The sequence below is a fragment of the Amyelois transitella genome, chromosome 21 (assembly GCF_032362555.1).
Source record: "Amyelois transitella isolate CPQ chromosome 21, ilAmyTran1.1, whole genome shotgun sequence".
Taxonomy (NCBI): Eukaryota; Metazoa; Arthropoda; class Insecta; order Lepidoptera; family Pyralidae; genus Amyelois; species Amyelois transitella.
The window spans coordinates 1,065,959-1,093,321 of NC_083524.1; the positions used below are offsets into that span (position 1 = coordinate 1,065,959).

Genomic DNA, 27,363 nt, shown 5'->3' on the forward strand with positions numbered 1-27,363 from the left:
TAAAAAAAAAACAGCAGCTCTTTTGATTATCCCGCAAGAAATGTAGATATGTATGTATATGAACCTGTCATATACTTACTCTTAGGTAACACAATCCATGATGTAGTCATACCTACTATATGTGATTTACACCATGGTTACAGTTACAGTACTATGTATATATATTGTTACTGAAAGATTTATAATGTGAAAACACTAAAATGTTTTATTTAATAATACCAATACTTCAATTTGGTATCAAAATTATCTTTTCCCAAATCCCTATGTAAGACTCCCGACTAGACGCAAGAAACTCAAATACAAAAGAAAAACATATGAAATTTAAATAATTTTATTCGCTTATACTTATCATAAATACTTAATAACATGCATCCACGTATATCTAACACGTAAAATAAGCGTCGTTCAACTACAAAACATAATATTAGTTGACAAATAAAACTGTGACAATAAAATACATCTTATTCATTAGTGCGCTCTGTTCCTTTACTCCACAGACATATAAAATAATAGACAGGACATTGACGACAGACCGCATAATAAAAATATATACGGGGCAAATTACACAGATTGAGTTAGCCTCGAAGTAAGTTTGAGATTTGTGTTACGAGATACTAACTCAACGATCATATATTTTTTATTAATACTAATAAAATAAACATCCAAGACCCAGGTCAATCAGAAAAAGTTATTTTTTCGTCACGCCCTGACCGGAATTCGAACCCGGGAGCTCCGCTGTCACAGACAAGCGTACTACCTTGCGCCCCAGAGGCCGTCAAACCTAGTATATGGCAGATACAATGCATTTCGCTCATTTTCAACAAATTACACAGATGTAAAGTAAAATAAAGTAAGTCCGAGACTTGTGTTATGGATGGATTGAGGGACGATGAAAAATTTAAATTCCATCATTAAGACTGTTGACTCTATCGACCCCGCAAGGGGCAAGCCGATCAGCAGATGTCACTGTCAAAATATCATATTATTAATGGAAATTTGTCTTATTTTTTTATAGTAAATATCCTGTCTAGTACTTCTTATGTCTATGTTTTAAATAAAATAAAATTGACTCTTTCAATTAGTTTAAAATACTAACACTAATATTCTGCTTATATTTCAAAATATATTGAATAAAGTGCATTATTTATTGTACATAAAATTAAAATAAATAATCTAACATCTACCACTAAATTAATATACATTAAGGGGTTCCCCGTTAAATGGAACTTTCACTGAAAACTTAATTACATACAGTATCTATATATTACCACTTTTATAAGTCACACCTTTGCTTCTGCGCAGAAGTCGGCGCGAAAATATTTGAATTTGAGCCAATCAGAGCGCACCATTTGAAACGCAAACAGAATTGTCCACTACCGTACTATTATAAGCGAGATAGCAGTAGACATTTTGTTTTTGGATTTAAAGTTTAATGTGCTTGTAATAAGGTCGTTATTTCAATGAGTTCTTCGGTTGCATAATCTGCGCAGTCAAATATTGGCCAAGGCGACTTACAAACGTGGTAGAACTGTATTTATACTGGGTGTTTATTACCTTACACATTATTTCGGTGGAATCGTTTCAAGGAACAGAGTTCTTTGTTTATGGCACGATTAAAAGTAGGAGATACGCTGCTATGTGATCCACAAAAATTTGTATTCTGGCCATCTAAGTTTGCCATTTACGAAATAAAGTTATAATAATCAATAAGTACTAATGTGCCGTGCGGTTCCCGGCACCAATAGAAAAAAAATAGGACCACTCTCGTCCCTGTGAATGTCGTAAAAGGCTTGTAAACTTGGGATTCTTTTGGGCGATGTAAATTGTATCGAATATTGAAACTATAACATTGTGAGAAAAAAATTTAAGACTTAAAAGTAAACACAGTTTCACGTGAAGATATAAAATGGCAAACTTTTATGGGACATGGGATTTACCTTATAAAGCGTTTGTTCGTGTAAAATAATTTACAACATATTCAATCACACAAATTCTATTAAGTTGCATAAAACATTTAGCATTGTTATTATAAATTGTGATTTAAAAATTGTGATAACGATTTATTCTTCCAAATGTAAATGAAACTTATAAAACGTATGAAACATACATCGTATCGCCTAAACTGATAATTGTCCGAAAAATTAAATAATGGACATTAAGTAGACCTTTTATACAAATGTGTATGATTTTGTGTGTAATTAATAATAATTAATTTCGTATAAATAAAAATTAATCAATAAATAAGTCTGTCTAACCCCTTAAAAAATAAAGACTTGGCAATGTATTTTTAGAAATTAAAACCAATACATTAAATCATGCAAAATATTGAAAAAGCAACGTTCAGTTGCTTTTTCAATTTTTCAACTTGTTTTTTTAAACTGTTACACGTTCATTAGTATTAAAATATCGAAATTACTAATTATTACGCAACTAACTACATTAAATATTAATTATATTCATATTAGTGTGTGCCGATTTGTGCAGTTTTAAATACTAAATTACACAGAAAAATATTGCACATTTCGTCTTCATTTAGGCCATTATATTTAAAAAAAATATAATATAAAAAAAATCGTTGTAAAGCTAAAATGGCAAGAATTTTCTTTCTTTAATTTTTTGTAAAAAAAAAATCAACAATTTCAATTAAAAGTAATCATAATTATTTTTTAAATAATGAGTATTGATGGAATGAAATTTCGCATTAAATCACAATTCAGTAAAATTGTCTTTTTATCTTTAAGAGGATATACCAGAGGCTATTAAACCGCGCAAACATATAAACCTGTTTAAAAAACCTTATTTCCTTCCGATCTTTTTAAATATGAAAATAAAATATATTTTTCATATTTAAAATATGAAAGAAAAATATATTTTTCATATTTAAAATCAGTAGAATCAGGTAAATACGTTTATACACAAAACGTTATCCGGTGTTACCTCTTAATGACACTCATAACGCGCATAAAAAAACAATAACTGGGACATGCCGTTATCTAATCTATAAAGTGAATTATTTACATTGCTTAAACATTCATAGATGACTCAAAAAATTTAAAAAGACAAATAAATAAAACTACTGTCCACTTTAATATTTAGTCATACATAACACGCACGAATGTAACGCTAAAAACTTCCGAAAAACAATTACATTAAGATTATTCGAGACTAAAACCTAGAGCTAAAAAAAAAACAAAAATATTTATCGAAAAAAATGTCATGAAAGATGCATTAATATCACTTTTCAAAATTACATTACATACACTTTTACAATCGTGTACAAAATACAACTACAATGCCTCTAACAATTGTGATTGGGATTCACTGTGTTTATTATACAATTATTGTTAATTTATGATAACTAGAACACTGAGATACAAGTAAAATTGTGCCCCGTTTACGCGAACTTTTAACAATGCGTTAGTGGCACTTGGCACTAATTTAAGTGTGGATGTTGATAATCAGAAATTTTAAGGTCTATGCACAAAAAAAATTCACTCCAGTTACTAATTTGCTAACTTGAAAAATCTACAACAATCTTTGTCTAATGAACAATTTAACGATTATTTTTTTAACTTGACTGTTACTAAGTTCGCATAAAGGAAGCTGTGTCAAGAAATAACACACGTGTGCATACTATTGGCGTGTAATTAAACATCAGAACACGGTCCGAAAAAAATGTAATTTATGTTACATTTTCTTTGGTCCGGTACGGTAATTTGCTTAGTAGAAAAAATATTGACAACTATCTGTTTTATTAACACAGTTATTTACTATTCTTTCTCGGAATGAATGTCACATGTGGACAAAACAAAGTTGCTTAAGATGAAATAACAGACAATTCTTCATATAAACTTGTAGACATAGATATAAACTACATAATATGAGGTGTATATTTGAAATATTTCTCTGTTTTCAACCAATTTCGTCATTTGAGTTTTACCAACAGAAAAAAAACCACGACAGATTTTAATTAAGAATATTTTCATTAAAACGGAACTTTTAGTGTAAACAGAGGAATATTTTTATGAAAAACTACCAATTATTTCACCTCAAAATTTATGAGTCTATAAGCTATAGGTACTATATATTTAATGCAGGTAATGACTTATAAATACAAATTGCACAGATAATATGTCAGTTTCAAACATCTTTACATTCAAAATACATATTTTAATATCCCATCTGGTTGTTTTTGAAGCATTTATTTTCTGCTGCCTTTTCTTTGATTGATAAATTTGGAAAATATATTTATTCTTGATTTGGCGATATGAAAATATAGACCTGTTCAAATCGAGATTAAATATAATAAGGGTTGATTCAGTCCAGTGAACCACTTTTTCCATGGACAATGATCACAAAAGTAAAAATTTGATAATTTATTAAGAACTTCCATTACAAAACCTTATAACGGAACCATTATCAGTACCAAATCTGAGTGAACCTTGCATAGCTGTGTAATAAGCTTAAGATCATACAAACATATCATCGACGTAGCTATTGCCATGCTTTAATATGTCAGGAAATCTGACACCAATATTACGTAATTGGCGACTTAACTGTATATATAATAGTATATAAACCCAGCTCTAATCCATTCCAGTCTAATTTTAAACAACGCGAATGAAATTTCAATTTCCATTCGAAGTTCAAGACTTCACTACAACTTGATGAAAACCCTGATACATATCCAACATTGAACTGTTTATGGCCGTGAATTTTTTTTTAAAGATTACTAACAATAACGGAATTTATCAAAAATTTGGGGTCATAAAGCTGTAAAATTACGTAATAAGCCTCGGTGCGTGCAAACCGTACAATCGTCTTGGTAGCGGGGGGCGGTGTCTTTCAGTGTCGGGTGTGGGCGACCAATCTTGAAGTCTTGCGCCGGCAGCCAGTCGGTGTGTTAGCCGGTGAGCTATTGAGAAACCACCGCTGCCTTCTAGCTGCGTTAGCACTATTATTACCTGTCTGTTGATAATAAAAAAATAAACGTGTTTGTTATAAATTTTTATCTAATGCAGCCTTAACCATTATCTAATATGGGTTAGGTTCTCCTGCAAAGATAGCGGAGGTCAGACGGGTGTCGCTGTGTTTAAAACACGAGTAAACCAATTGTCAAAAGGCCCGGGATCCTTTCCAGAGGCAAAGATGTTACCGGGATTAACGCCAACAATGAGAAGACACGCGATATCGCGACTAACCAGCCTTTAACCGCCATACGCTTTTGGAGACTTGATTTCTTGATTAATTGAAATTAAACCTATAGTTTGCAGGGAATTAAGCTAAAAAACTTACCTATGCAATGGCGGTACCGAGTCAATAGTCTTAAGCTCTCCTCTGGTAGAAACTACATTGTAGCTCTCCTGGCAGTCGCATTTCACGTGGATCCACTTGTCTGTGTGTCTGTTCTCCACCATCACTACAAGTCCGGCCCAGCCCTGAGAAACAAATTGCTTACTAAAAGGGTCAAAGCCGTGCCGGGCCATGTCTCACAATTACGCACAATTTATCGGCGCGACAATAAATATAATAAGCACATTTTAGGCGTATGATATATGACTAAAAAAGTCACGGAGCGACTCCCTATCTGTTCTGATCCAGCTCACAAGATAATCTTGTTTGGTTATTTATGTAAACCTGTACAATAGCATAACAAAGAAAAAAAATGTAGTTTCGTTCTTATCTGGTTTATAATAAATAAACTCAAAAAATAAAGAACAAATTTCGAACGAACTTGAAAAGAAAATAGCCTAAATCTTCGAAAATAACAATAGGCGACACATGTTATAGAAACTTTACCCAGGTACTAAACAAAAATCTTACCTTTGTCAAATAATACGCAGTCATTCCCTGCCTGCCTTCATGCCGTTGACCTCTAGCTAACGTCAGACCAATAATTGCATCAGCCAATATATGAGGATGAAGCGAAGGTCTCTCCACAGTCAATGGTTTTGACGAATGGGCGGCCAAAACGTGTCTAGGCCAGGCTGAACTGTGGGCTAATTCTAGACCTGTATGCCAGTGGTTAAAAGCTAGACAGACCACTAGGTAGAAGCCTTTTTCTAGCATTTTGTGGCAGCCGACGAAGCCTCGGACCTGAAAATAATATATAACGTTTGACTTTACAAATCATAAAATAACGTCTCTCTCTTCCAAAGTGGTAGGCAGAGACTACAGCTTTCCACTTGCCACGATCCCTTCATACTTCCTTCGCTTTATTCACATTCATTCATAAAATCACACCTCTTTCCCGGAGGGGTAGGCAGAGACTACATCTTTCCACTTGCCACGATCCCTTCATACTTCTTTCGCTATATATTCACATTCATACATACATACATAACATCACGCCTCTTTCCCAGAGGGGTAGGCAGAGACTACCTCTTTCCACTTGCCACGATCTCTGCATACTTACTTCGCTTCATCCACATTCATAACTCTCTTTATGCAAGCTCGGCGGTTTCGAGTACTCTCGACCTGACCCTTTACCAGGACGTCCTTAATTTCATCAATATACGTTCGTCTTTCACACATTCGCAGTAATTGATTTTAATCATTGCAAAAAATATCACATAAAAAGGTATTTGTTTTTGGGCTATCTCAATATATTAAGACATATCTTCACTTCAACTGAACACATGAGCCACCTCTTTTATTAACAAAACCAACCTGTCTTTTGCTGTGGGCGACAAGTTTGCCAACTTGCGCGCTCGGCCCCGACTTCGTTCTGAACACGACGACGCACAAGTCTAACTGAGATCGCTGGCTTTTGGCTGAGTTTCTGAAAAAAAAAGAAATTTTATTAAATCATCCAAAAATTTTACTTCTCTGACATAATTCACGGGCCACACTCTCACTAGGGAACGTGATCGTATGTAAGTATATATGTAGGTATGCTGTCGTTCCTGGGGACAAAAGCGAGTAATATTTTACTGAACGTGGCCATACAGTCTTTTCAAGACTTTTGGCTCTGTCTACCCCGCAAGGGATATAGACGTGACCATATGTATGTATGTATGTATGTAAGAGAGTCCTTCTTTCAACTAAGCACTTTCTTCTTTTCGCTAAAAGTCGCTCTGTGTACCTGACTTCCCCATATCTGAATCCTGGTCTTTTTTAAACCTCGTTTTCTACCCAAGGAACGAAGCTACCAAGAGAAACACCTAGGATGATGATAGATTGAAGATTTTAGGTTAATGCCCAAATTACACATTCCTGATTCATGGACTTATTAAGACCTCAGACTCCTATCCTGGGAAGGGAATCTACCAATGACAGATGACTATTGATACCCATTCCTGGTACCAAAACAAACGTCTCTAAAGACCCAGATCTCAACTGATCATGATGATGTAATACCTTTGACCTTCCTGGAACAGCGTGAAGTCCACCTCAGTGGGTTGCGTGGCGGTGAGCAGCAAACACGTCAGGTGCCTGGTGGAGGACATGGGGGGCAAGATACCAGCCAGGCGGACCTCGTGCCAGCCGCTACGTACCTTGCATATGTCTATGCAGTCGAAATATCTGTTGGCGAGACATATATAAGTTATGAATGTGGATGAAGCGAAAAAATGCCGTGTGGTTCCAGGCACCAATACAAAAAAGAATAGGACCACTCCATCTCTTTCCCATGGATGTCGTAAAAGGCGACTAAGGGATAGGCTTACAAACTTGGGATTCTTTTTTAGGCGATGGGCTAGCAACCTGTCACTAGTTGAATCTCAATTCTATCGTTAAGCCAAATAGCTGAACGTGGCCATTCAGTCTATTCAAGACTGTTGGCTCTGTCTAGCCCACAAGGGATATAGACGTCACCATATGTATGTATGTATGTATGTATGTAGAACATATCTCACTTGAGCACATCATCAAAACTGATCCAAAACACCCCCTGATCCTTGTCATCATGCTGTAAAGCTCGTTTGGCTTGTTCCGTCCACCTCGGACAGGCGGCAGCCCAGGCCCCGCGCCAGGTGTAATGGCCCCAGGGGTTCCGGAGACGCAGCAGCCGAGTGGGGGAGGAAGCCTCGAGGAATTCCACCACGTCGAGGACGGAGTAAGCGTGGCGGGGGCGGAGCCCGAGGCGCTGGTATTCTTCTTCGTCGACCTGAAAGTATTTGACAAATTGAGTACCTATCCTACTACTATTATAAAGGCGAAAGTTTGTATGGATGTTTGTTACTCTTTCACGCAAAAACTACTGAACCGATTACCATGAAATTTGGTATGTAGGTAGCTGAAGACCCAGAATAACACATAGGCTACTTTTTATCTTTATATTTGGATTGATAGGGTTTCCATGCGGACGAAGTCGCGGGCGGCCTCTAGTATATATATATATATATATATATATATTTATTATTAAAATCTCATATAAATATATTAATCTAAACAATGTATTCTCTCGTCCACGTTCTATTCTAAGTTTGGATATTTGTGAAGTTGACGTTATTGAAGAAAATGCTGCATTGCAGTTTGTTACCGCTTCTTCTGCGCTGACGCCTTGGAAGCGGCAGTGAACTTAGTTTTAAGTTATTTATTTAACGTCAACCAATGTTGTGAAACCAAAAGTTTTGACAATTATTAAGCGATATGAAGTATCCTTTAATTTGAATTTGGTCCAAAAGCCGCATAGCTGTTTAGCTTTTTAATATGACGTGAGACAGGAAAGCGATAGTATTTCGCGCGATAAAAACGGCGTCGCGCGTGCTATGTTTCGCCCTTAAAATCCAGGATTGGGAGCAGGGCGCAGTTCTTCATCTCCTTTCCCCCTTACTCCTCTCTTAATATGTAGCCAATGGCTGCAAACAACATACATTTAACCCTAAAATTATTAACTATGGCAACGAGAAGTCCCAAGTCAAGACCAAGAGGCATACATACATAAAATCACGCCTCTTTGCCGGAGGGGTAGGCAGAGACTACCTCTTTACACTTGCCACGATCTCTGCATATTTCCTTCGCTTCATCCACATTCATAACTCGCTTCATGCAAGCTCGGCGGTTTCGGGTACTTTTGACCTGACCCTTTACCAGGACGTCCTTAATTTGATCAAGATACGTTCGTCTAGGTCTTCCCACTCCGACCTTTCCCTCCACACCACCAAGAGGCATTTTGGTCTTATTCTCTATAAGAAGACTCAAGCCCTCAGTGGGAGACACTTCACAACCGCTATACCCCTCCTCTTGTCTTCCTTCTAACTACATGGTTACCATTTCATTTACATTTCACAGTGACCTATATGTAACCAATCCAGGATCCATGGTCAAAGGCATACCCCGGGCTCCTTTTCAGAATGACGAAGACCGGGACTAAACCGGGAACCAGGAAGAGAGAAGAGTGACCTGCTATATGTCACCTCCTCCATATCCTCCGTTAATGCAAAAAGAAATCAAATAAAATAAAAATGCCGTGTGGTTCCCGGCACCATTACAAAAAAGAATAGGACCACTCCATCTCTCTCCCATGGATGTCGTAAAAGGCGACTAAGGGGTACGCTTATAAACTTGGGATTCTTCTTTTAGGCGATGGGCTAGCAACCTGTCACTATTTGAATCTCAATTCTATCTTCAAGCCAAATAGCTGAACGTGGCCTATCAGTCTTTAAAAGACTGTTGGCTCTGTCTACCCCGCAAGGGATATAGACGTGATTATATGTATGTATAAAAAAAATGGCGGATATCAATCACACTGACCTTCATATTGCCCCCACCACAACTGGCCCCCATGAGAAACGAGGCCTGTCTGGATGACAGCAGCTGCGCCCACACCAGATCCCTGTCCAGCTGTTCCAGGGGGAGTCCCGCCCCTCCCGCGCCCCCCGCGCCCCCCGCCTGCAGGGACACCGACTCGCAAGGTGCTCCTGTTAGTGTGCACAGACCTGTAGGAAATATACAAAGTTCCTTTATTGAGTTGTAACAATCTTGTTTATATTTGTTGTATGACACGTCCACATTATCTGATATTGTTTCAAAACTTTGAATAACAAAACAGTACACAGTAAATAGATAGATAGATAAAAGCTTTATTCACTATCACAATACATTTGTTGGACACATCTATACTAATATTATAAAGGTGAAGAGTTTGTCTGTTTGTTTGAACGCACTAATCTCAGCTCAAATAAACATGTTATGATATGTAATCTGTACGCACCGTTATTCTATCTTTGTCACAATCCCATTTAATATTATAAATGCGAAAGTAAGTTCTTTTGTTTGTTCGTTTGTAACCTCTTCACGCGTTATCTACTGAACCAATATTCTTAAAAATTTGCGAATGTATAATTAAAGAGTATGGAGAACGACACAATTATGGCACCTTTAATCCAGTTCAAAACTATACTTCCCTTGGGATTTGCTTTTCGCAAATATCAAAACCTAAGTAAACAGTAAGTATTATTAGAAGTACTAAATTAAGGACGTCCTGGTAAAGGGTCAGGTCAAAAGTACCCGAAACCGCCGAGCTTGCATGAAGAGAGTTATGAATGTGGATGAAGCGAAGGAAATATGCAGAGATCGTGGCAAGTGGAAAGAGGTAGTCTCTGCCTACCCCTCCGGGAAAGAGGCGTGATTTTATGTATGTATGTATGTATTATTAGAAGTTATAATAAGGATTTTAAATTATTATAGGATTATAATTTTATTGACTTTTGATAATAAAAGGGCAATAAATAAAAAGACTATCAAAAACGATAGCGGATTAATCAACAAACGTTATAATCTAATCCCGAATTTTGTCAGATCAGCCGTCGGCCCATTAGCTCAGTTGGTTAGAGCGTCGTGCTAATAACGCGAAGGTCGCGGGTTCGATCCCCTCATGGGCCAAAATATTTTTTTTAATAAATTTACATGTGTGATCGAAAGTTCATTTGGTGACTAAAAAACAGTCATTTAAATTTAATACGAGATTTATTACTATTTATATAATTCGATATGTGCAGTATGGATAAAAGAATAGGTCCACTTCACCTCGTTCCCATGGATGTCGTAAAAGGCGACTTAGGGATAGTCCCATTTTATTTCATAACAGATCATTAAGGCGTTGAGCTACAGACCTGTCACTATTTGAATCTCAATTCTATCATTAAGCCAAACAGCTGAAGGTATTGAATTTATTTTATGAAACTTGATAGACATAATAGTCTTGACATTTAGGTAAAGGAAATAGGGGCTCTTTTTCCTTTTTCATCAATTCCAACGAGAAAAACGGGAATTATAATTTTAACGCGGGCGAAATTGAATTTATACTGACTAGTAATTTCAACAAACATGTCAACCGGCCCATTAGCTCAGTTGGTTAGAGCGTCGTGCTAATAACGCGAAGGTCGCGGGTTCGATCCCCTCATGGGCCACAATGTTTTTGTACACATAATTTATTTTAAGTTTCAATTTCTATTGATTTGAACGAGATTTAAGAGAAAAAAAGCGTAGTAAAAAAGAACAATATATCTATAAGTACATATTATAAAGTATAATCACCCTATTTTCTCTGCCAGTATGTATGTATGCGCTAATGTCGACAAGTTGTGAAAGAATTTTGTTCCTGTTTGAAATGTTGGTAAGAGGGTTTTCTGAGGAAGAAATTAACACTATAAATGCTGCCAGTGCGAAGCCGGGGCGGGACGCTAGTTGTAAATAAAACGCACAAGTCACAAAACAAGCCTTACCTTCGATAGCTCTCCCAGATACAAGGGCTTCGTAACAGCCGTGTAGTTTAGCCACAGCCTTCTCTATCAACGGTACCCATAGTTGCTTCCTTTTTGCCTGTAAAAAAAAAAGTCTTCGTAAGAAAATTATCAACTAATTACAATATAGATAGGTGGGCTTATAAACTTGGGATTCTTCATTCAGGCGACAGGCTAGCAACCTATCACTATGTGAATCTCAATTCTATCAATAAGCCAAAGAATAGATTAGATTTATTTTCGAAATTGGATACAAGGTATCACTTATTGACGTCACACCACTTAAATCTAATTATAACTACTACCGCTTCCAAAGCGCATGTGTAGAAGAATCGGCGGAACAAACTACACTACAGCATTTTCATCGGACGTCAATTTACAAATATATATCTCTTAAATACTAAATCGTGAACGGCCAAACAGCTGAAGGTGGCCAATTGGTCTTTTCAAGACTGTCTGCTTTCTCTACCCTACCTATCTACTACCTACTGTGATTACATGCATGTATCTACCTATGTATGTATGTATGCTTGCATGTATGCATGTATGCATGTATGCATGCATGTATGCATGCATGTATGTATGCATGTATGCATGTATGCATGCATGTATGCATGCATGTATGTATGTATGCATGTATGTATGTATGCATGTATGTATGTATGCTTGCATGTATGTATGTATGCATGTATGTATGTATGCATGTATGTATGTATGCATGTATGCATGTATGTATGCATGTATGTATGTACGCATGTATGTATGCATGTGTAACCTAAACACCAAGCAATCACATCACCTGCGAATAAACCAGGTGGCCCTTCTTATTGGCCGGCAGCAAATCGTCCACGGTGACAGTGAGCCAGCGGCCATCTTTGCACAGCCGCAGCTGGTATGCGCCCACGCCGGGGTCGCCGCGCACCACCACCCCCCGCACCAGGGACGACCTCTCGGCCAGCACGGCCAGCGCTGAGAGGAGCCAGCAGTTGCCAAGGACGCCTGCGATAGTTTAGATATAGATAGCGATATCGTAAGAGGCGACTGAGGGATAGGCTTACAAACTTGGGATTCTTTTTTTTGGGCGATCGGTTAGCAGGTTACCGGCACGGCTAGCGCTGAGAGGAGCCAGCAGTTGTCAAGGACGCCTGCGAGAGATTGTTAGATCTTTACATGGGGGATTATTCTCAATTATATCATTCTATGTATATCGTTGTTATATATTTAAGTTGTTTTTGTGGAGAAAATAAAGATATTTATTTATTATTATTATTATTTACAAAAAGAATAGGACCACTCCGTCTCTTTACCATGGATGTCGTCATAGGCAACTAAGTGTAAGGCTTATAAACTTGGGATTTTTTTTTAGGCGATGGGCTAACAACCTGTCACTATTACAATCTCAATTCTATCATTGAGCCAAACAGCTCAACGTGGCCAATTAGTATTTTCAAAACTGTTGGCTCTGTCCAACCCGCAAGGGATATAGACGTGATTTTATGGATCTAGACTGTATCTTCTCTGTTGTAAGCTTTTTGCACCCTCCACCTCTGATTTAAACGTCATCGCAGCGAGACCAATATACCTACACGAATCTCGATAGCGCGATTCAGATATCACAACCTTTTACGACTCGAAATGTCAGCCGATAGTGTTGGAATAATGTAAACAACGCTCATGCCTGTGTCAGAATATTTTATCTGTGGCACGGTTGTGGCACCGCCCGTCAACTTTTTTCCTTACGCTGCTTCCCGCCATTTGTATAGCTCAACTTTTCAATAAACTGTTTTAATTTTCGTTCATTCTTTAATGGTTTTATTACTACAAATAGTAGACAACGTTCCGATAGATAGTTTTAATTTTCGTTCAGTCTTTAATGGTTTTATTACTACAAATAGTAGATAACATATAGCTTGCCCCCCACCTTGCGATATATCGGAGGGGCGCGGGTCCCGGAACACGACCCAGGGCAGCCTGGGGTCCGCGTCCACGTGTATCTGGTGGGGGCGCAGCCAGCGCGCCGCAGCGCCCTCCCCGCCGCCGCCGTAGTACAGGGAGCGCGCGGACGCGGGGAACGACGAGTCCACGTAAGCGGATCCTGTCTGGAATTATACAAAATCGAAATCACTTTTGTGAACAGAAAACCTCAAACGATATGCCCCCCCCCCCCCCCCCCCCCACATTTAACATGATGAATTTCCTAAGACCAGTGTTGCACAAAGACACGGGTTCAAATCCCACCTCGTAACCTCACCAAATTATGTTTATGAATACCAACTATTGCATTTACGGTGAGAGAAAACATCGTCATAAAAACCTTCAAGCAACTTGACCTATAACCAGGATCCAATACGTATTAAGTTTCCCCTGCAAAACTTGCGAAGGTCAAATGGGAGTCTTCAAATGGTTCGTGTAAAAACCTAACTCACCCAATCCAGGATCCATGGTCAAATGCATACCCCGGGCTCCTCTCCAGAGTGGTGAGGATGTTACCTGGACTAAAGCCAGGAGGAAGACGTGTCTGTTAGAGGTTTCAATGGAGTCTTCTTACCGACGAACAATGTGATAACACCTCCTGCCATTGAGTATAAGCGTGGCTCTCCTCCCTCAGTTTCAGAACTTCCATGGGCGTACTCTCCTGTCTTTCCCCGTCGGAGCCCTCTGCTGTGGAAGAGGGAAAATTAAAAATTTTTTGGTACACGAATGTGCCGTGTGGTTCCCGGCACCAATACAAAAAAGAATAGGACCACTCCATCTCTTTCCCATGGATGTCGTAAAAGGCGACTAAGGGATAGGCTTATAAAATTGCGATCCTTTTTTATAGGCTAGCAACCTGTCACTTATTACTCTTATTACTATTCAACACAAAAATAATTTTCAATTCGAACCATTAGTTCCTGAGATAAGCGCGTTCAAACAAACAAACAAACTCTTCAGCTTTATAATGTTAGTATAGATATGTTAATCTACAATGAATACAGTAAGAAATAAGCCATGTTTCTTTGAATTACCTGGTTGACTGGAAGAAATCCCTCACATGGATAAGTCCGCCCTTGTACATCGTTATTATTAATGTATTTTAATGTACTACATACTTAAAATTTGTTATGTACAATAAAGTATTTACAAACAGACATACGTGAGTCATCATCGTCCAAAGAAGGTTGGTCTGGCGCGGCCGGCAATAACCTGGTCCTTAGCGACTGACACATCTCACTCGACTGCGCCATATATATATCCCTTAATCGCCACCAAACTCTTACCTTCAACCCAACATGCACACGACTGATAAATGATAATCATTACAGCTGAAAACAACGACATACGTGAATCATCGTCGTCCAAAGAAGGTTGGTCTGGCGCGGCCGGCAGTAACCTGGTCCGCGGAGACTGACACATCTCACACGACTGCGCCGCACTCTTGTTGGAGAATGTGCATTCTGTGCACGACCATTCTGATGATTCTGATCTGAAAAAGAAGACAGATATTTGAAGAATACATACATATGGTCACGTCTATATACCTTGGGGTAGACAGAGCCAACAGTCTTGAAAAGACTAAATGGCCACGCACAGCTAATTGGCTTAACGATAGAATTGAGATTCAACTAGTGACAGGTTGCTAGCCCATCGCCTAAAAAAGAATCCCAAGTTTGTAAGCCTATCCCTTAGTCGCCTTTTACGACATCCATGGGAAAGATTTGGAGTGATCCTATTCTTTTTTGTATTGGTGCCGGGAGCCACACGGCACATTAAAAGTAAAATAAATCTATTCTATTTGAAGAATAGAATAGATTTATTTTACAAAATTGTATACAAGGTATCACTTATTGACGTCACATACTAATTATATCTAGTACCGCTTCCAAAGCGCATGAGTAGAAAAAGCGGCGGAACAAACTTCACGGCAGCATTTTCAACTTATCGTTTTTTTTTATTATTATAGTATAGTGCCGAGTTGTTCCCGGCACCAATAGAAAAAAAGAATAGGACCACTATCTCTTATATCTCTTTCCCATGGATGTCGCAAACTCGACTAAGGGATAGGCTTATAAACTTAGGATTCTTTTTTTTGCGATGGACTAGCAATCGTCACTATTTGAATCACAATTCTATCATAAGGCCAAACAGCTGAACATGGCCTATCAGTCTTTTCAAGAATGTTGGCTCTGTCTACCCAACAAGGGACAAAGATGTGATTATGTTAAAAAGTTCAATGATTTTCATTGATACCTCTGTTCCGGCGGCGGAGTCTTGTGCCTTGACCCACGTCTCGGCAAGGCGGGTGTGTTACGCAATCGGCGTGGTGACGGACTGCGACCTGTTTATACAAACATACATACATCCACATTAGTTAATTTTTAAGTAACTTTTCACTGACTAAAGGATAGGCTTATAAACTTGGGATTTTTTTGTAGGCGATGGGCTATCAACCTGTCACTATTTGAATCACAATTCTACTATTAAGCCAAACAGCTGAACGTGGCCAGTCAGTCTTTTCAAGACTGTTGGCTCTGTCTACCCCGCAACGGATATAGACGTGACCATACGTATGGATGTATGTAACTTTTCGCTGCCAACGAATTAAAACAAATAATGAACATGGTATATATACTGAAGGACGTTTACACGTTTGGATCAGACTACACCAATAGAATTGAAACCAACGTGATAAAGCGCTCATTTAAACAAACTTCAAACGAGAAAAACATTAAACTTATCCTGAAACCCTCCATCTCTTTCTAATTAATGAATTCGAAAGGGACGGTATGAACAAAAAAAAATTGTTTAAGGCTGCTTATTTTTCCATGGGCTGGGCCGATTTAGACGTAATTTTCACTCATCGTGATCATGATGGCCTACCGAAAGAAATTTTTTTAGAAATAATAGTGCCTTGTTCTAAATTAATCTTTAGTTTAAGTTCTATTCTTACTTTATCATTCTTTGATGGTTATAAATACATACATACATAAAATCACGCCTCTTTCCCGGAGGGGTAGGCAGAGATTACCTCTTTACACTTGCCACGATCTCTGCATACTTCCTTCGCTTCATCCACATTCATAAGTCTCTTCATGCAAGCTCGGCGGTTTCGGGTACTTTTGACCTGACCCTTCACCAGGACGTCCTTAATTTGATCAAGATAAATTAATAATTTGGTTATAAATAATAAATAAATAAACATACCAGAACTGGACACATGATTTGTATCTGCCGAAGAGCTTGGCACGCCATGCTTCGGCACTGGCGGAGTCTTGCAGGCCAGACATAAAGATGCCGACAATGGGTTCTGTAACGTGCAAGAACTGCACGTCCTGAAAATGTGAAATATATATGTAAATTTATGTGCCGTGTGGTTCCCGGCACCAATACAAAAAAGAATAGGACCACTCCATCTCTTTCCCATGGATGTCGTAAAAGGCGACTAAGGGATAGGCTGACAAAGTTGGGATTCTCTTTTAGGCGATGGGCTAGCAACCTGTCACTAGTTGAATCTCAATTCTATCATTAAGCCAAAAAGCTGAACGTGGCCATTCAGTCTTTTCAAGACTGTTGGCTCTGTCTACCCCGCAAGGGATATAGACGTGACCATATGTATGTATGTATGTAAATGTATTGCAAAAAAAAACATTTAAATCAACACATTTAAATAAAACCCCTTAGTAATTTTTACCACCGCTGCCACCATAAAGTAGCCTGACGCCTACTTTATGGTGGCAGCGGTGGGATTCGAAGACATCGTCTTTCATTTGGCATATTTGATTTGCACCCTCTCACAACAGAACCAGAGGCATTTCTATGGCAAAACGATTAAGAACAAGTCCATCACAAAGGGTGGTTAATATTATTATATCTCATTACTTAAACTTCATAGATTTCAACAAGTAACTGTATAAATTTGAATAAGTATCGAATTTGTTAGAGCAAGGATATCAGACCAATTAATAATTCCCTACCCCTGCCTTTATTTTTAATATGTCAGTAATAACTTACTATAAAACGAACTGTAATCCAAATCGTATAATATATAATGACACCTGTCGTTTAATCGTACAACAAAATTTACAAAAGACAATGTCGTCTAAAGACACTACGACAATAATAAGAAAACCAAACGTCACCAATAGCTGTGCGCCGGCGGCTTCTCGCCCGCGCAGGCGGCGCACGCGGCGGCGCCCGCGTCGTTCAGCAGCGTGCAGCGGCCGCACGACCACGGCGGCGGAGGGGGGTTCGAATCTGTATGTAAAAAAAATATTATGTCGATCCCAGAGTTCAGTTTTATATGGACCCTCTTACAAACCTCAGCCATAGATGGGGATCAAATTTTTTAAAGGCTGTATTGTAAAGACTGTATGTTCATGTAACTAAAAAGTTTTCACATCCGAAAAAAAATATGATCAGTCAGCAACATGTGAAGTAAAAATATTATAAATACCGCAGCATTCTTGTGAAACCACTCAATTGATCCGTGTTAATTATACATGATCAGTATGCAGCACTTTCTTGAAATCAAAAAGTAATATAAAGACTTTAGAAGAAAAAATAGGATCATACTCGTATCTCTTTCCAATGGATGTCGTTAAAAGCAACTAAGGGATAGGCTTACAAACTGGGCATTCTTATTTTAGCCTAGTAACCTGTCAATATTTGTAAATAATTTGTCTAACCTGTTACCAAAAGATGTTTGAAAAATAATAATGAATAATTTATTTCAAATTTGAATTTATAATACTTAAGGATTATTAACTTGGTATTCTTCTTTTAGACGATGGGCTTGCAACCTGTCACTATTTGAATCTCAATTCTATCATTAAGCCAAACAGCTAAACATGGCCTATCAGTCTTTTCAAGACTGTTGGCTCTGCCTACCCCGCAGGGGATATAAGACATGATTATATTTGTGTATATATTGATGACCGATAACATAAAAATATCAACCAACAACTTACCGACGGCAAACAACAATTCGTCGCTGTTCAAATCATGGTCCAGCGACGCTATGGGTACAGTCAGCTTCTTGGGCGGCTCTTGGCGGTTCAGGTTCGATTCCTTGGCACCGCCGCTCGCCTCTGATGGCGCGTTTGTTGATCTGGGACTGTGAAATTTGTTGATGATAAGACTAGTTAGTTTATTAATAGATAATTGTTGAAGTGATTTGTCAGAGAGAGAAGGCTACCTGTCAGGGTAAGATTTATCAGTTAAAATGAGAACTTCCTATCAGAGTGAGGACTGCCGGAGAAAAGGATAACTTCCTGACAGATAGAGAATCATCTGTCAGAGTGAGAACTTAAGTAACTATTATATAAATTCTTTAGTATTTATTGGAGTTAGAACTCTGTCACATTGACAATGATCTATTACAGCGAGAACTGCCGGGGAAAAGGATTTGTTGTAAAAGTGAGAACGACCTATTATGATGAGTACCTACTATCTGTCATAGTGAGTACTATCTGTGAAAATCTGTTATTCAGAAAAAGGGCCTTCGCAGGCACTTTTTCGCGTCATATTACATTTCAATAAATTAAATTTAATACAGGTTGACATTTAAAACAACTGCATCCTTTTAAACATAGACTATACCCATGCTTCTGAGCCGTTTGAGCCTATTTTTATTTAAATTAAACGTCATCATTTTCACATTTAAAAAACCCTCAAAAACTACGTCACACGCTTTATTAAAGACCAATACTACAAAAAGAAATTAAAACTTAACATGTAAATAAATGTCTGAAAAATAAATTATTTTTCTACTATCAAGATCAAGTAAAGTACAGAGTTGTCGAGATCGCTCAGCTGAATGAATTGTGTCGTTGACCTCTGAATCTTACGCGTCGCTTTTCCGCCGGCCGGGGTGATATGACGTATTTAGGATCGTGGATTTTGATACGTTTATTTTTTTTCGTACTTTCTGAAATATGAACCGATATTTTTATTTTAACGTTTTTAAATATCCTTTAGATAGGTACACTTAACAGTTAAAGAAAAATGGCAGAAAAATAGTTGAAAATAAAATTAGCGTCTAAAAATGTTACTTAGGTACAACTTATTAAAATATTTTTTTATTTATTTACGTAAATAAATCAATTTTTATTAAACCCGCAGAAAAAACAACACATTTAATAAAAATCTAACTTGATTTCCTGTACTTTCTTATTTTTCGTACACTATGGTGTTACCACCCAATAAAATTCGTCTGGTTTTATTTTAGCGACTACGAATATAAACTATTTCTTTAACTAATTGGATACTTGTAATAATTCAATAATTAAAAAAGTATATACTACTTACCTACTTAGTCAAAAATAATTCTGTTTTTATGCATTTTTAAAATGCCTGTAAACTATTTTTGCCGAGCTGTTTGATTTTATTGTAATGACAACACTCAAAGGTCGCTGTCTGTCAATCATAAATGCCCCCGTGCTTTTTGTGTCGGTTGTGTTTGGAATTGTTTTATGTGTTGTTTTTATTCATTTCTTCGACTTGGATTGCCTATAAATAAATATATACGGGATAAATAAATATATACGGGATAAATTACACTGATTGAGTTAGCCTCGAAGTAAGTTCGAAACTTGTGTTACGAGATACTAACTTAACGATACTATATTTTATAATAAATACTTATATAGATAAACATCCAAGACCCAGGCCAATCAGAAAAAGTTCTTTTCTCATCATGCCCTGGCCAGGATTCGAACCCGGGACCTCCGGTGTCACAGACAAGCGTACTACCGCTGAGCCACAGAGGCCGTCAAATATGGACTCTGATATTTCTTTGTGTGACCTGTGCTTGCTTTAAGGATTTCGATTTTGCCTCCTAATTGTTTGACTGTGCCATCGCTTCTTGGATTTTGAATTTGTTGCCGTTTTGGATCAATGAACATGGCATTTCGTCATAGAAATACTCGAATCCGGTGTGCTAATTGATGTTGTGCTCATGTTATGACTGTGGTATGGTATTTAGGATGGGCCAGACATGAAAACAATATAACTGCACCAGCTGAATTCTTAGATCGTATAATTATAAGGTAAGATGATGAGGAAGAATAAAAAAAGATAAAAATATGGAAATGTCTTATTTAAAAAATACCCTAAGTAAGAACTGAGATAAGAATCTCAGTTCTTATTTGACTCCCTCAGTTTCTAGCAGTCTTTTGTTTTGTAATTGCCGTGGGTTCGACTCCCGTTAAGATAATTGTTGGTTTGAGTCACTTGAATTACAAATAAGAAGGATTGATGACGGTTCAAGTAGGGCTTGTTATAGTAAGAAGTAATGTTGCGTAAAGGGGACGCAGAGCGTAGTCGTTCCTCGACATTTTACGCACATGTATTAGTACACGCTGTATGGAACAATTTGCCAGATTCGTCTAAATAGAATTATTGATTATGTACTAACTAAAACATTCTTATAATCTTTAGTCGAAGATATTTTCATTACAAAAAACTAGATTCGTAGGTACTGATAGAAGACAAGTATCCTCCAGTATTTGTTATTGACAGTTGACAATGACAGATAACCTCAAAAAATCTAAAAGTTCAAATCGAAAAATCTTTTTTTTCCGGCTTTCTTAAGACGAATATCTTTAAGAGATTTATTCAGTAAGTGCCGGACAATATTTTAAGGTATTTTTGATGCTAAGACGCTGCCGGTTAGATTCAACTATTTTTATGTATGGGCGTCTGCCATTGTTCTTTATGCAATTGAATTAAAAGTCACCCTGTATATTAATATATGTCAAAATACAAGCTACAAACTACCCAAGCACTTAACATCGTCCCTTTTAAAGAACAAAACTGAACATTCTTCAAAACTGACACAGAATTCATTTTAAATAGCAGAACGAAACGCTCTTCAAAATGAACACCAGCCCCAAATCTGATGCTAGTACATCGCCCAAGCAAATCGACCACCGGTAAGAGAAAATGCAACATCTGAAGAAACTCTTCCAGTATTGTTCCCCTACTCGCCAGAAGGGCGTAATATTCTTACATACATACATACGGTCACGTCGATATCCCTGGTGGGGTAGACAAAGCTAAGAGCCTTGAAAAGACTGAATGGCCACGTTCAGCTATTTGGTTTATACACAACGAAAGAGTAACAGTAACAGAATGATAACACAAACCAATTCGTTAGAGTGTGTGTCAAATTGTCAAACTAATCATAACAAAAACAATACACGTTGAACTTGTCGCAAAATATCCGCCTCTTTCTCTCTGCAACTTTTTGAATTAACGCGTCGTTTAATTTATTATATAGCAATGATCTTTTCGTTTGAATTACCAAGTGTAAAAAAATGTATGGATTTAGTTCGAAATATAAAGAGATTTCGTAGGGAACTCGTGATAACTTTGAATTATAGAGGTTTTGAATTATCGCAGGTTTAAATTAACGAGAGTCGACTGTATATTGTTTTCATTCATAATTCTTTAGAGCGAGAACGAGCAATGAGAAGGAGAGCCTGCGCGTGCGCACCTGTGGCGGTGTATGGCGAGCGTAACGTGCGCGCGCGGCGAGTGCTCGCTGCGGCACACGTCGCAGGCGCGCGCCCACCACGCGTTGTAAGCGAACCAGCACTCGTTGCATTGCCACATGCGGTTCTCTCGGCTGAAATGTTCGTTTGGAATAACATTATCACTACATTAGTATAAAACAAGTCGCTATTTTAGTCTGTTTGTCTGTATGCTTAAATCTTTAAAATTACGCAACGGATTTTGATGCGGTTCTTTGTAACAGGTAGAGTGATTCAAGAGGAAGGTTTTTATGTATAATAACATTTATAATTTTGCACCCGTGCGAAGCCGGGGCGGGTCGCTAGTCTATACTAATATAATAAAGCTGAAGAGTTTGTTTGTTTGTTTGAACGCGCTAATCTCAGAAACTACTGGTTCGAATTGAAAAATTATTTTTGTGTTAAATAGACCATTTATTGAGGAAGGCTTTAGGCTTTTTTTTAACTTGCAGATAATTACTGGCCCATATCGCCTAAAAGAAGAATTCCAAGTTCATTTTTCCCTAAATGACTATGTTGTTTTTTCGCTACTACACCAGGATGCTGTTTTTGCGAACCACAAACTCAGTTTGCTTTTGATAATATTGGACATATGCTAAGAATCACAGATTCCCTTCAATAGATTCCGCATGTAAAATATGATTCCGCAGGTTCCGCGTTGCGGTCACCACGCATTAATGATTTATCACAAACTAGATGTGCCCGCGACTTTGTCCGCGTGGAATAGTTATTTTGGGCATGACTGAAGCTGTCAAGGATGAATCATATTCCCCGATATTTTTCACATTTTCTATTATTTCTTCGCTCCTAATAGTTGCAGCGTGATTAGCCTAAAGCCTTCCTCGATAAATGATCTATTCAACACAAAAATAATTCATTAAATAACAAACAAACTATATAATATAATTCGAAAGTATATTAGAGACAGAGAAATCATTTTTAAAATATATGAGCATACTCACTTGGGCTGCTGCTGTGAAAAAGGCACTTTAGACGGATCTCGCGGATTATGCGCCACTTTGCCGACAGATGGCAGCATATTGAACACTTTTGTACTCGGATCCTTCGGTACCGAGGGCCCTATGTGTGAAGTCCTTATATTACTCGCACCAACACCCTCAGTCACCGGCGATAAACAGTTCTCAGCACCTAACAACTCGTCTATCCGCGCATAATCACCGTCACTTACATCGTTCGAATACAACGCCTCGTTCTGAGAATTGCTCATCACGTTCTTCGTATCCTGAACGGAAACGTACGAATACCTAGTGCCGTTATTGTTCACTTGCAATTGCAAATTCAAGTCTTTATATTTCCCTTTATTTGGCAACGCGTATATCACACCTTCGGCGTTCGAATCCCAACTGCACTCTTTGTCTTCCACGTGGTTCTCTTCTATCTTCTTATCGGGAACCCCTGGCAGTTTCCTCTCATCAGATCTTGATATACTGCAGTAATTGGCTAAGGACTTCTGATATTCGTTCAAACTCCGTCTACTCGATATAACTTTGCCGACAGCTCTTTCTGAGTTTTGCTCAGAAAACGATCGTCTGTAAGTAGGTCTGATTTCTGGGGAGTTCTGGGCGCTTATAGACCTCCGGAAAGACCCTCCAAGTGTAGAACTTCCAGTTTGTGGCCAATCGGGGACTGTTATCATAACTCCACCAGACGTGGGTAATGACGCTGCACCTTCCCTGTTGAAACTCTCGTGTCTACCCAAAGTGGTAACACTCAATCCCCTGGCATTGGGTATCCTCGCTAACGGAGATATCCTGGGCGACAAACACGCCTCACAGTGAGTCCTCAACCCACTATTCTCCAGAGTGCACTTACTGCACGACCATTTCTTCAGATGCAACGCCTTGGACTGTTCCCTCTGATACTCTTTCACGTAATTCAACTCCCAATTGGACTTGCTCTCGCTACACTTCTTCGGTCTTCTCGTGACCGTGTGAAGACTCCTCAGGAATGATTCTCTTGGATGATAATGGGTATTGTAACCGTATCTTTCGGAGACCATTAAACTTGTGGGTCTGTTTATCGTGCTCCTGGTATCATCAACTTTCCACCAGTTGTGCTGGGAGTTGATAACGGAACCATGGGATAAGGATCTGGTTACGCCATGGGCTTGGTCAGTGAGCTGGGTAGGGGACAGCCTGAGGGATTCCAAGTCGAGGTTGAGACGCCTGCCGTCGGAGTAACTAGATGTGGGCTTGTATGACGGGACAGCCAGGGTATTGGATCTTATCATAGTGTTATCTGTAAAATTATTATTCTTGTTAACAGCTTAGTTCATTGAAGAATGCTCTATTTTTTAAAAATACGGAAGTCAGAGAAGAATCCAGGGTCGGGCTGGGCCCAGGTCTCCCTCAACGCCAGGGGAATGAAAAAAATTGACTCCATTTTTTCATTAATCAATAAGTTGATAAGTTACAAAATATATCCGAAATCCTTTATTCTCAAACTCTTTTTCATAATCGGTATCAGTGAATTCGTTTGTGTGGACACCAGAATTTAAAAAAATAAGATACTTACCCTGGGCCGACTTATCCTTGTCCGTCATCCCTGCAGCTTGATCCTCATCGTCAGACAGTCTGGAAATAAATTGTGAAATAATCTAGGTATAATCTCGTACATTGCAATCGCGACACAGGCAGCTCAATGCTTTAAAAGCTTATGCAGAATTATGTGTATTATGTAGGTACTAGTCGTATTTAACGACATTCATGGGTACGATATGGAGTGGTTCTATTCTAAAATATCCAAAACCACATGGTCACACCCTTAAAATTATGCCTGTTATAGTATTTAGGGCAAAAGAGTTGGCCATGAACATCACTACATAGTATAAAATAAAGTCGCTATTTTAGTCTGTTTTAAAGATTTAAGCGTACAGACGTATGCTTAAATCTTTAAAATTATGCAACAGATTTTGATGCGGCTTTTTGTAACAGGTAGAGTGATTCAAGAGCCGGGGCGGGTCGCAAGTAGAGATATAAAGGGATAGACAGTTACCTGTAGACGGGCGCGTGCGGCGCGAGTTTGTCACAGGCGGCGCAACGCCACGCGGCCGACACGTTGCGTAGCCCGCAGTCGCAACGCCACGCGCGACTCGCGTCCGGAGCTGAACCCACACACGACCATCCGCTGTTAACAAATAAATATATATTTAGTAGAACAAACATCTTAGAATTCGAGCCATTGTGGTAGAACCCTCGAGGTGATTGAATTTAAAAATTTGATGCAATGAGACTTCAAATTCCATTGAGGCCATTTCAAATTCAAATTCATCATTTTTATTCATTATTATAGGAAACTTCATATCGCTTAATAATTGTCACATCTTTTGTTTCCCAACATTGGGTGACTATAAATTACTTAAAACTAAGTTTACTGCCGCTTCCAAGGTGTCAGTGCAGAAAAAGCGGTAACAAACTGATTATTTACCATTTCTTCTGCACTATTATTATTAAATTTGGTTCGAGCGCTAACTAATGCTCTTACAGATGCGATGTGGAAAACCTGTATTATCAGGCAACTGGATGTGTTTTGAAGTGAGTTAAAGGTTATTGTGCAAAAATTTTGTTTAATTTTTAGTTTATTTAATTGAATTAAAGATTTGTTAAAAGTAAAAGAGTAATTCCAGTGGTGGAAGGGATAGGTCACAGGTAAAAGCTCTGCCAAGAAAGGTCAGAGTTGGCATATGACCATAATCCAACAGTTGAATTCACTGTTAACAAGGAAACCTCACCCAGCATAGATTGTGGTTTTAAATAATAATATATATTTTGCTCATAAATATAATTTGCATGAATTTCTGGGAATACAATGTTATCAGCATCAGTTAGCATTCAAACAAAAGCATTAGATGCTTGGTAAGGTAACATAATAAGTTTTAATAGGTAGTGTGTGATTGAGTTGGATCTATTTATCAAAAGAATATAAAAATAAGGATCTAAATTTTGTCTAATAACATGGAAAGATGCAAAATTTTGTTGCAATAACTTCATTACTATACTTTGAGTGAAATTAACTTACAGAATGTGTTCTGTTAAGAAAGTTTTTTAACACAATTTTAACTTGAAATCAGTATTGATTTTTTACACTTTCATATATTAAAATGGATAAGAATTCACTTAAACAGTCAAATACACACAGGGTACAATCTAATTATATTAAACTTAAGTGTACACACCTCTAAACCACGTATAAAAGTGGAATTCAATCACATAACATCAAGAAATATCAATTTATGTACATACCCTTTGTCATTGTGTGGGTAAAAGTTACATTTCATACAATTACTGACACACGCCTACTACATAAAGGGCACCCGATGATAATTAAGTTAATGAACTTCCATTACGACCACCTCACAATGAAATACAATAGAAATATAACCTAAATTGAACTCCTAAAAAATCGATATTAGACTTGACACTAGCAACAATGGACTGATAGGAACTACACAAAAACTTACCTATTGAAGTGATTTTCCGTCGGTATAACAATGGGCGCTGAGCCAGGAGTAGTTCCTTCGCTTTTTCCTGTGTGTGAATTGTTTTCCGGCGAAGAATCCCCTTTAGAAATTCCTTTGGAATGCTCACTGTCATGGTTCGATATACGTTTTGTGGAGCATTTTAAACACTTTACACTCTCCGTAGGGTTGATTTGGCCGCATGTCTGACAATGCCATTGCAGCACAGAAGCGATGGAGCCCATTTTAATTCACTCATGGCTATGAAACCATAACAATACGCCGTTTTATCAAAACAAAATCCGATGTAAGAAAAATGAAAACAGCTGATCCACCATGTTGTTTGTGTATAACTTTTTTTGTATAGGCATAGATGTATTAGTGTTTCCGGCTTTGATGACAGCTTTTTATTTTTATTTAGGACTATACATTTATGGTAGTTTATGCAAAATTTCGTTAAGTTAGAAGAAGACCTATCAATTATACGGATATTACTATATAATGATAGATCATAATTGCATACATGTATAATTTTATTTTATTACTTAATCAAAATTTGCTCATTAGCGCCATCTAGATCTATAATAAAAAATTTAATCTCGTGTCCTCGTATCCACAAAGAACTCTGAGTGTCAAGGTTGTATGTTAATAAATAGTTTGTATTCTTCATAAAAGATGGCGCAAGTAA

At 37.9% G+C, this 27,363-nt stretch overlaps 1 protein-coding gene and 2 non-coding genes across 4 annotated transcripts; 2 read left to right on the forward strand and 1 right to left on the reverse strand.

Moving 5' to 3' along the window:
* Positions 1 to 313: 313 nt before the first annotated feature.
* LOC106143272 (calpain-D) lies at positions 314 to 27,113 on the reverse strand. 2 transcript variants are annotated; one of them, XM_060950266.1, is made up of 21 exons: positions 26,679 to 27,113; positions 25,214 to 25,345; positions 24,734 to 24,792; positions 23,161 to 24,457; positions 22,162 to 22,293; positions 18,635 to 18,780; positions 17,807 to 17,921; positions 16,872 to 16,999; positions 15,918 to 16,005; positions 15,011 to 15,153; positions 14,236 to 14,345; positions 13,609 to 13,786; positions 12,487 to 12,686; positions 11,670 to 11,766; positions 9,697 to 9,881; positions 7,857 to 8,107; positions 7,360 to 7,524; positions 6,670 to 6,781; positions 5,824 to 6,096; positions 5,296 to 5,438; positions 314 to 4,968 (listed from the first exon to the last, which is right to left on the reverse strand). In XM_060950266.1, exons 1-21 carry the CDS (start codon positions 26,918 to 26,920, stop codon positions 4,782 to 4,784), a joined length of 4,383 nt encoding a protein of 1,460 aa, XP_060806249.1. In that variant the 5' UTR covers positions 26,921 to 27,113; the 3' UTR covers positions 314 to 4,781. The 2 variants fall into 2 exon arrangements, with proteins under 2 accessions (XP_060806249.1, XP_013200774.1); XM_013345320.2 differs by having other exon boundaries at positions 14,236 to 14,348.
* On the forward strand, positions 10,754 to 10,827 carry Trnai-aau (transfer RNA isoleucine (anticodon AAU)). Its single transcript has one exon. It is a non-coding gene; the product is annotated as a tRNA-Ile (tRNA).
* Trnai-aau (transfer RNA isoleucine (anticodon AAU)) lies at positions 11,281 to 11,354 on the forward strand. Its single transcript has one exon. It is a non-coding gene; the product is annotated as a tRNA-Ile (tRNA).
* Positions 27,114 to 27,363: the final 250 nt, after the last annotated feature.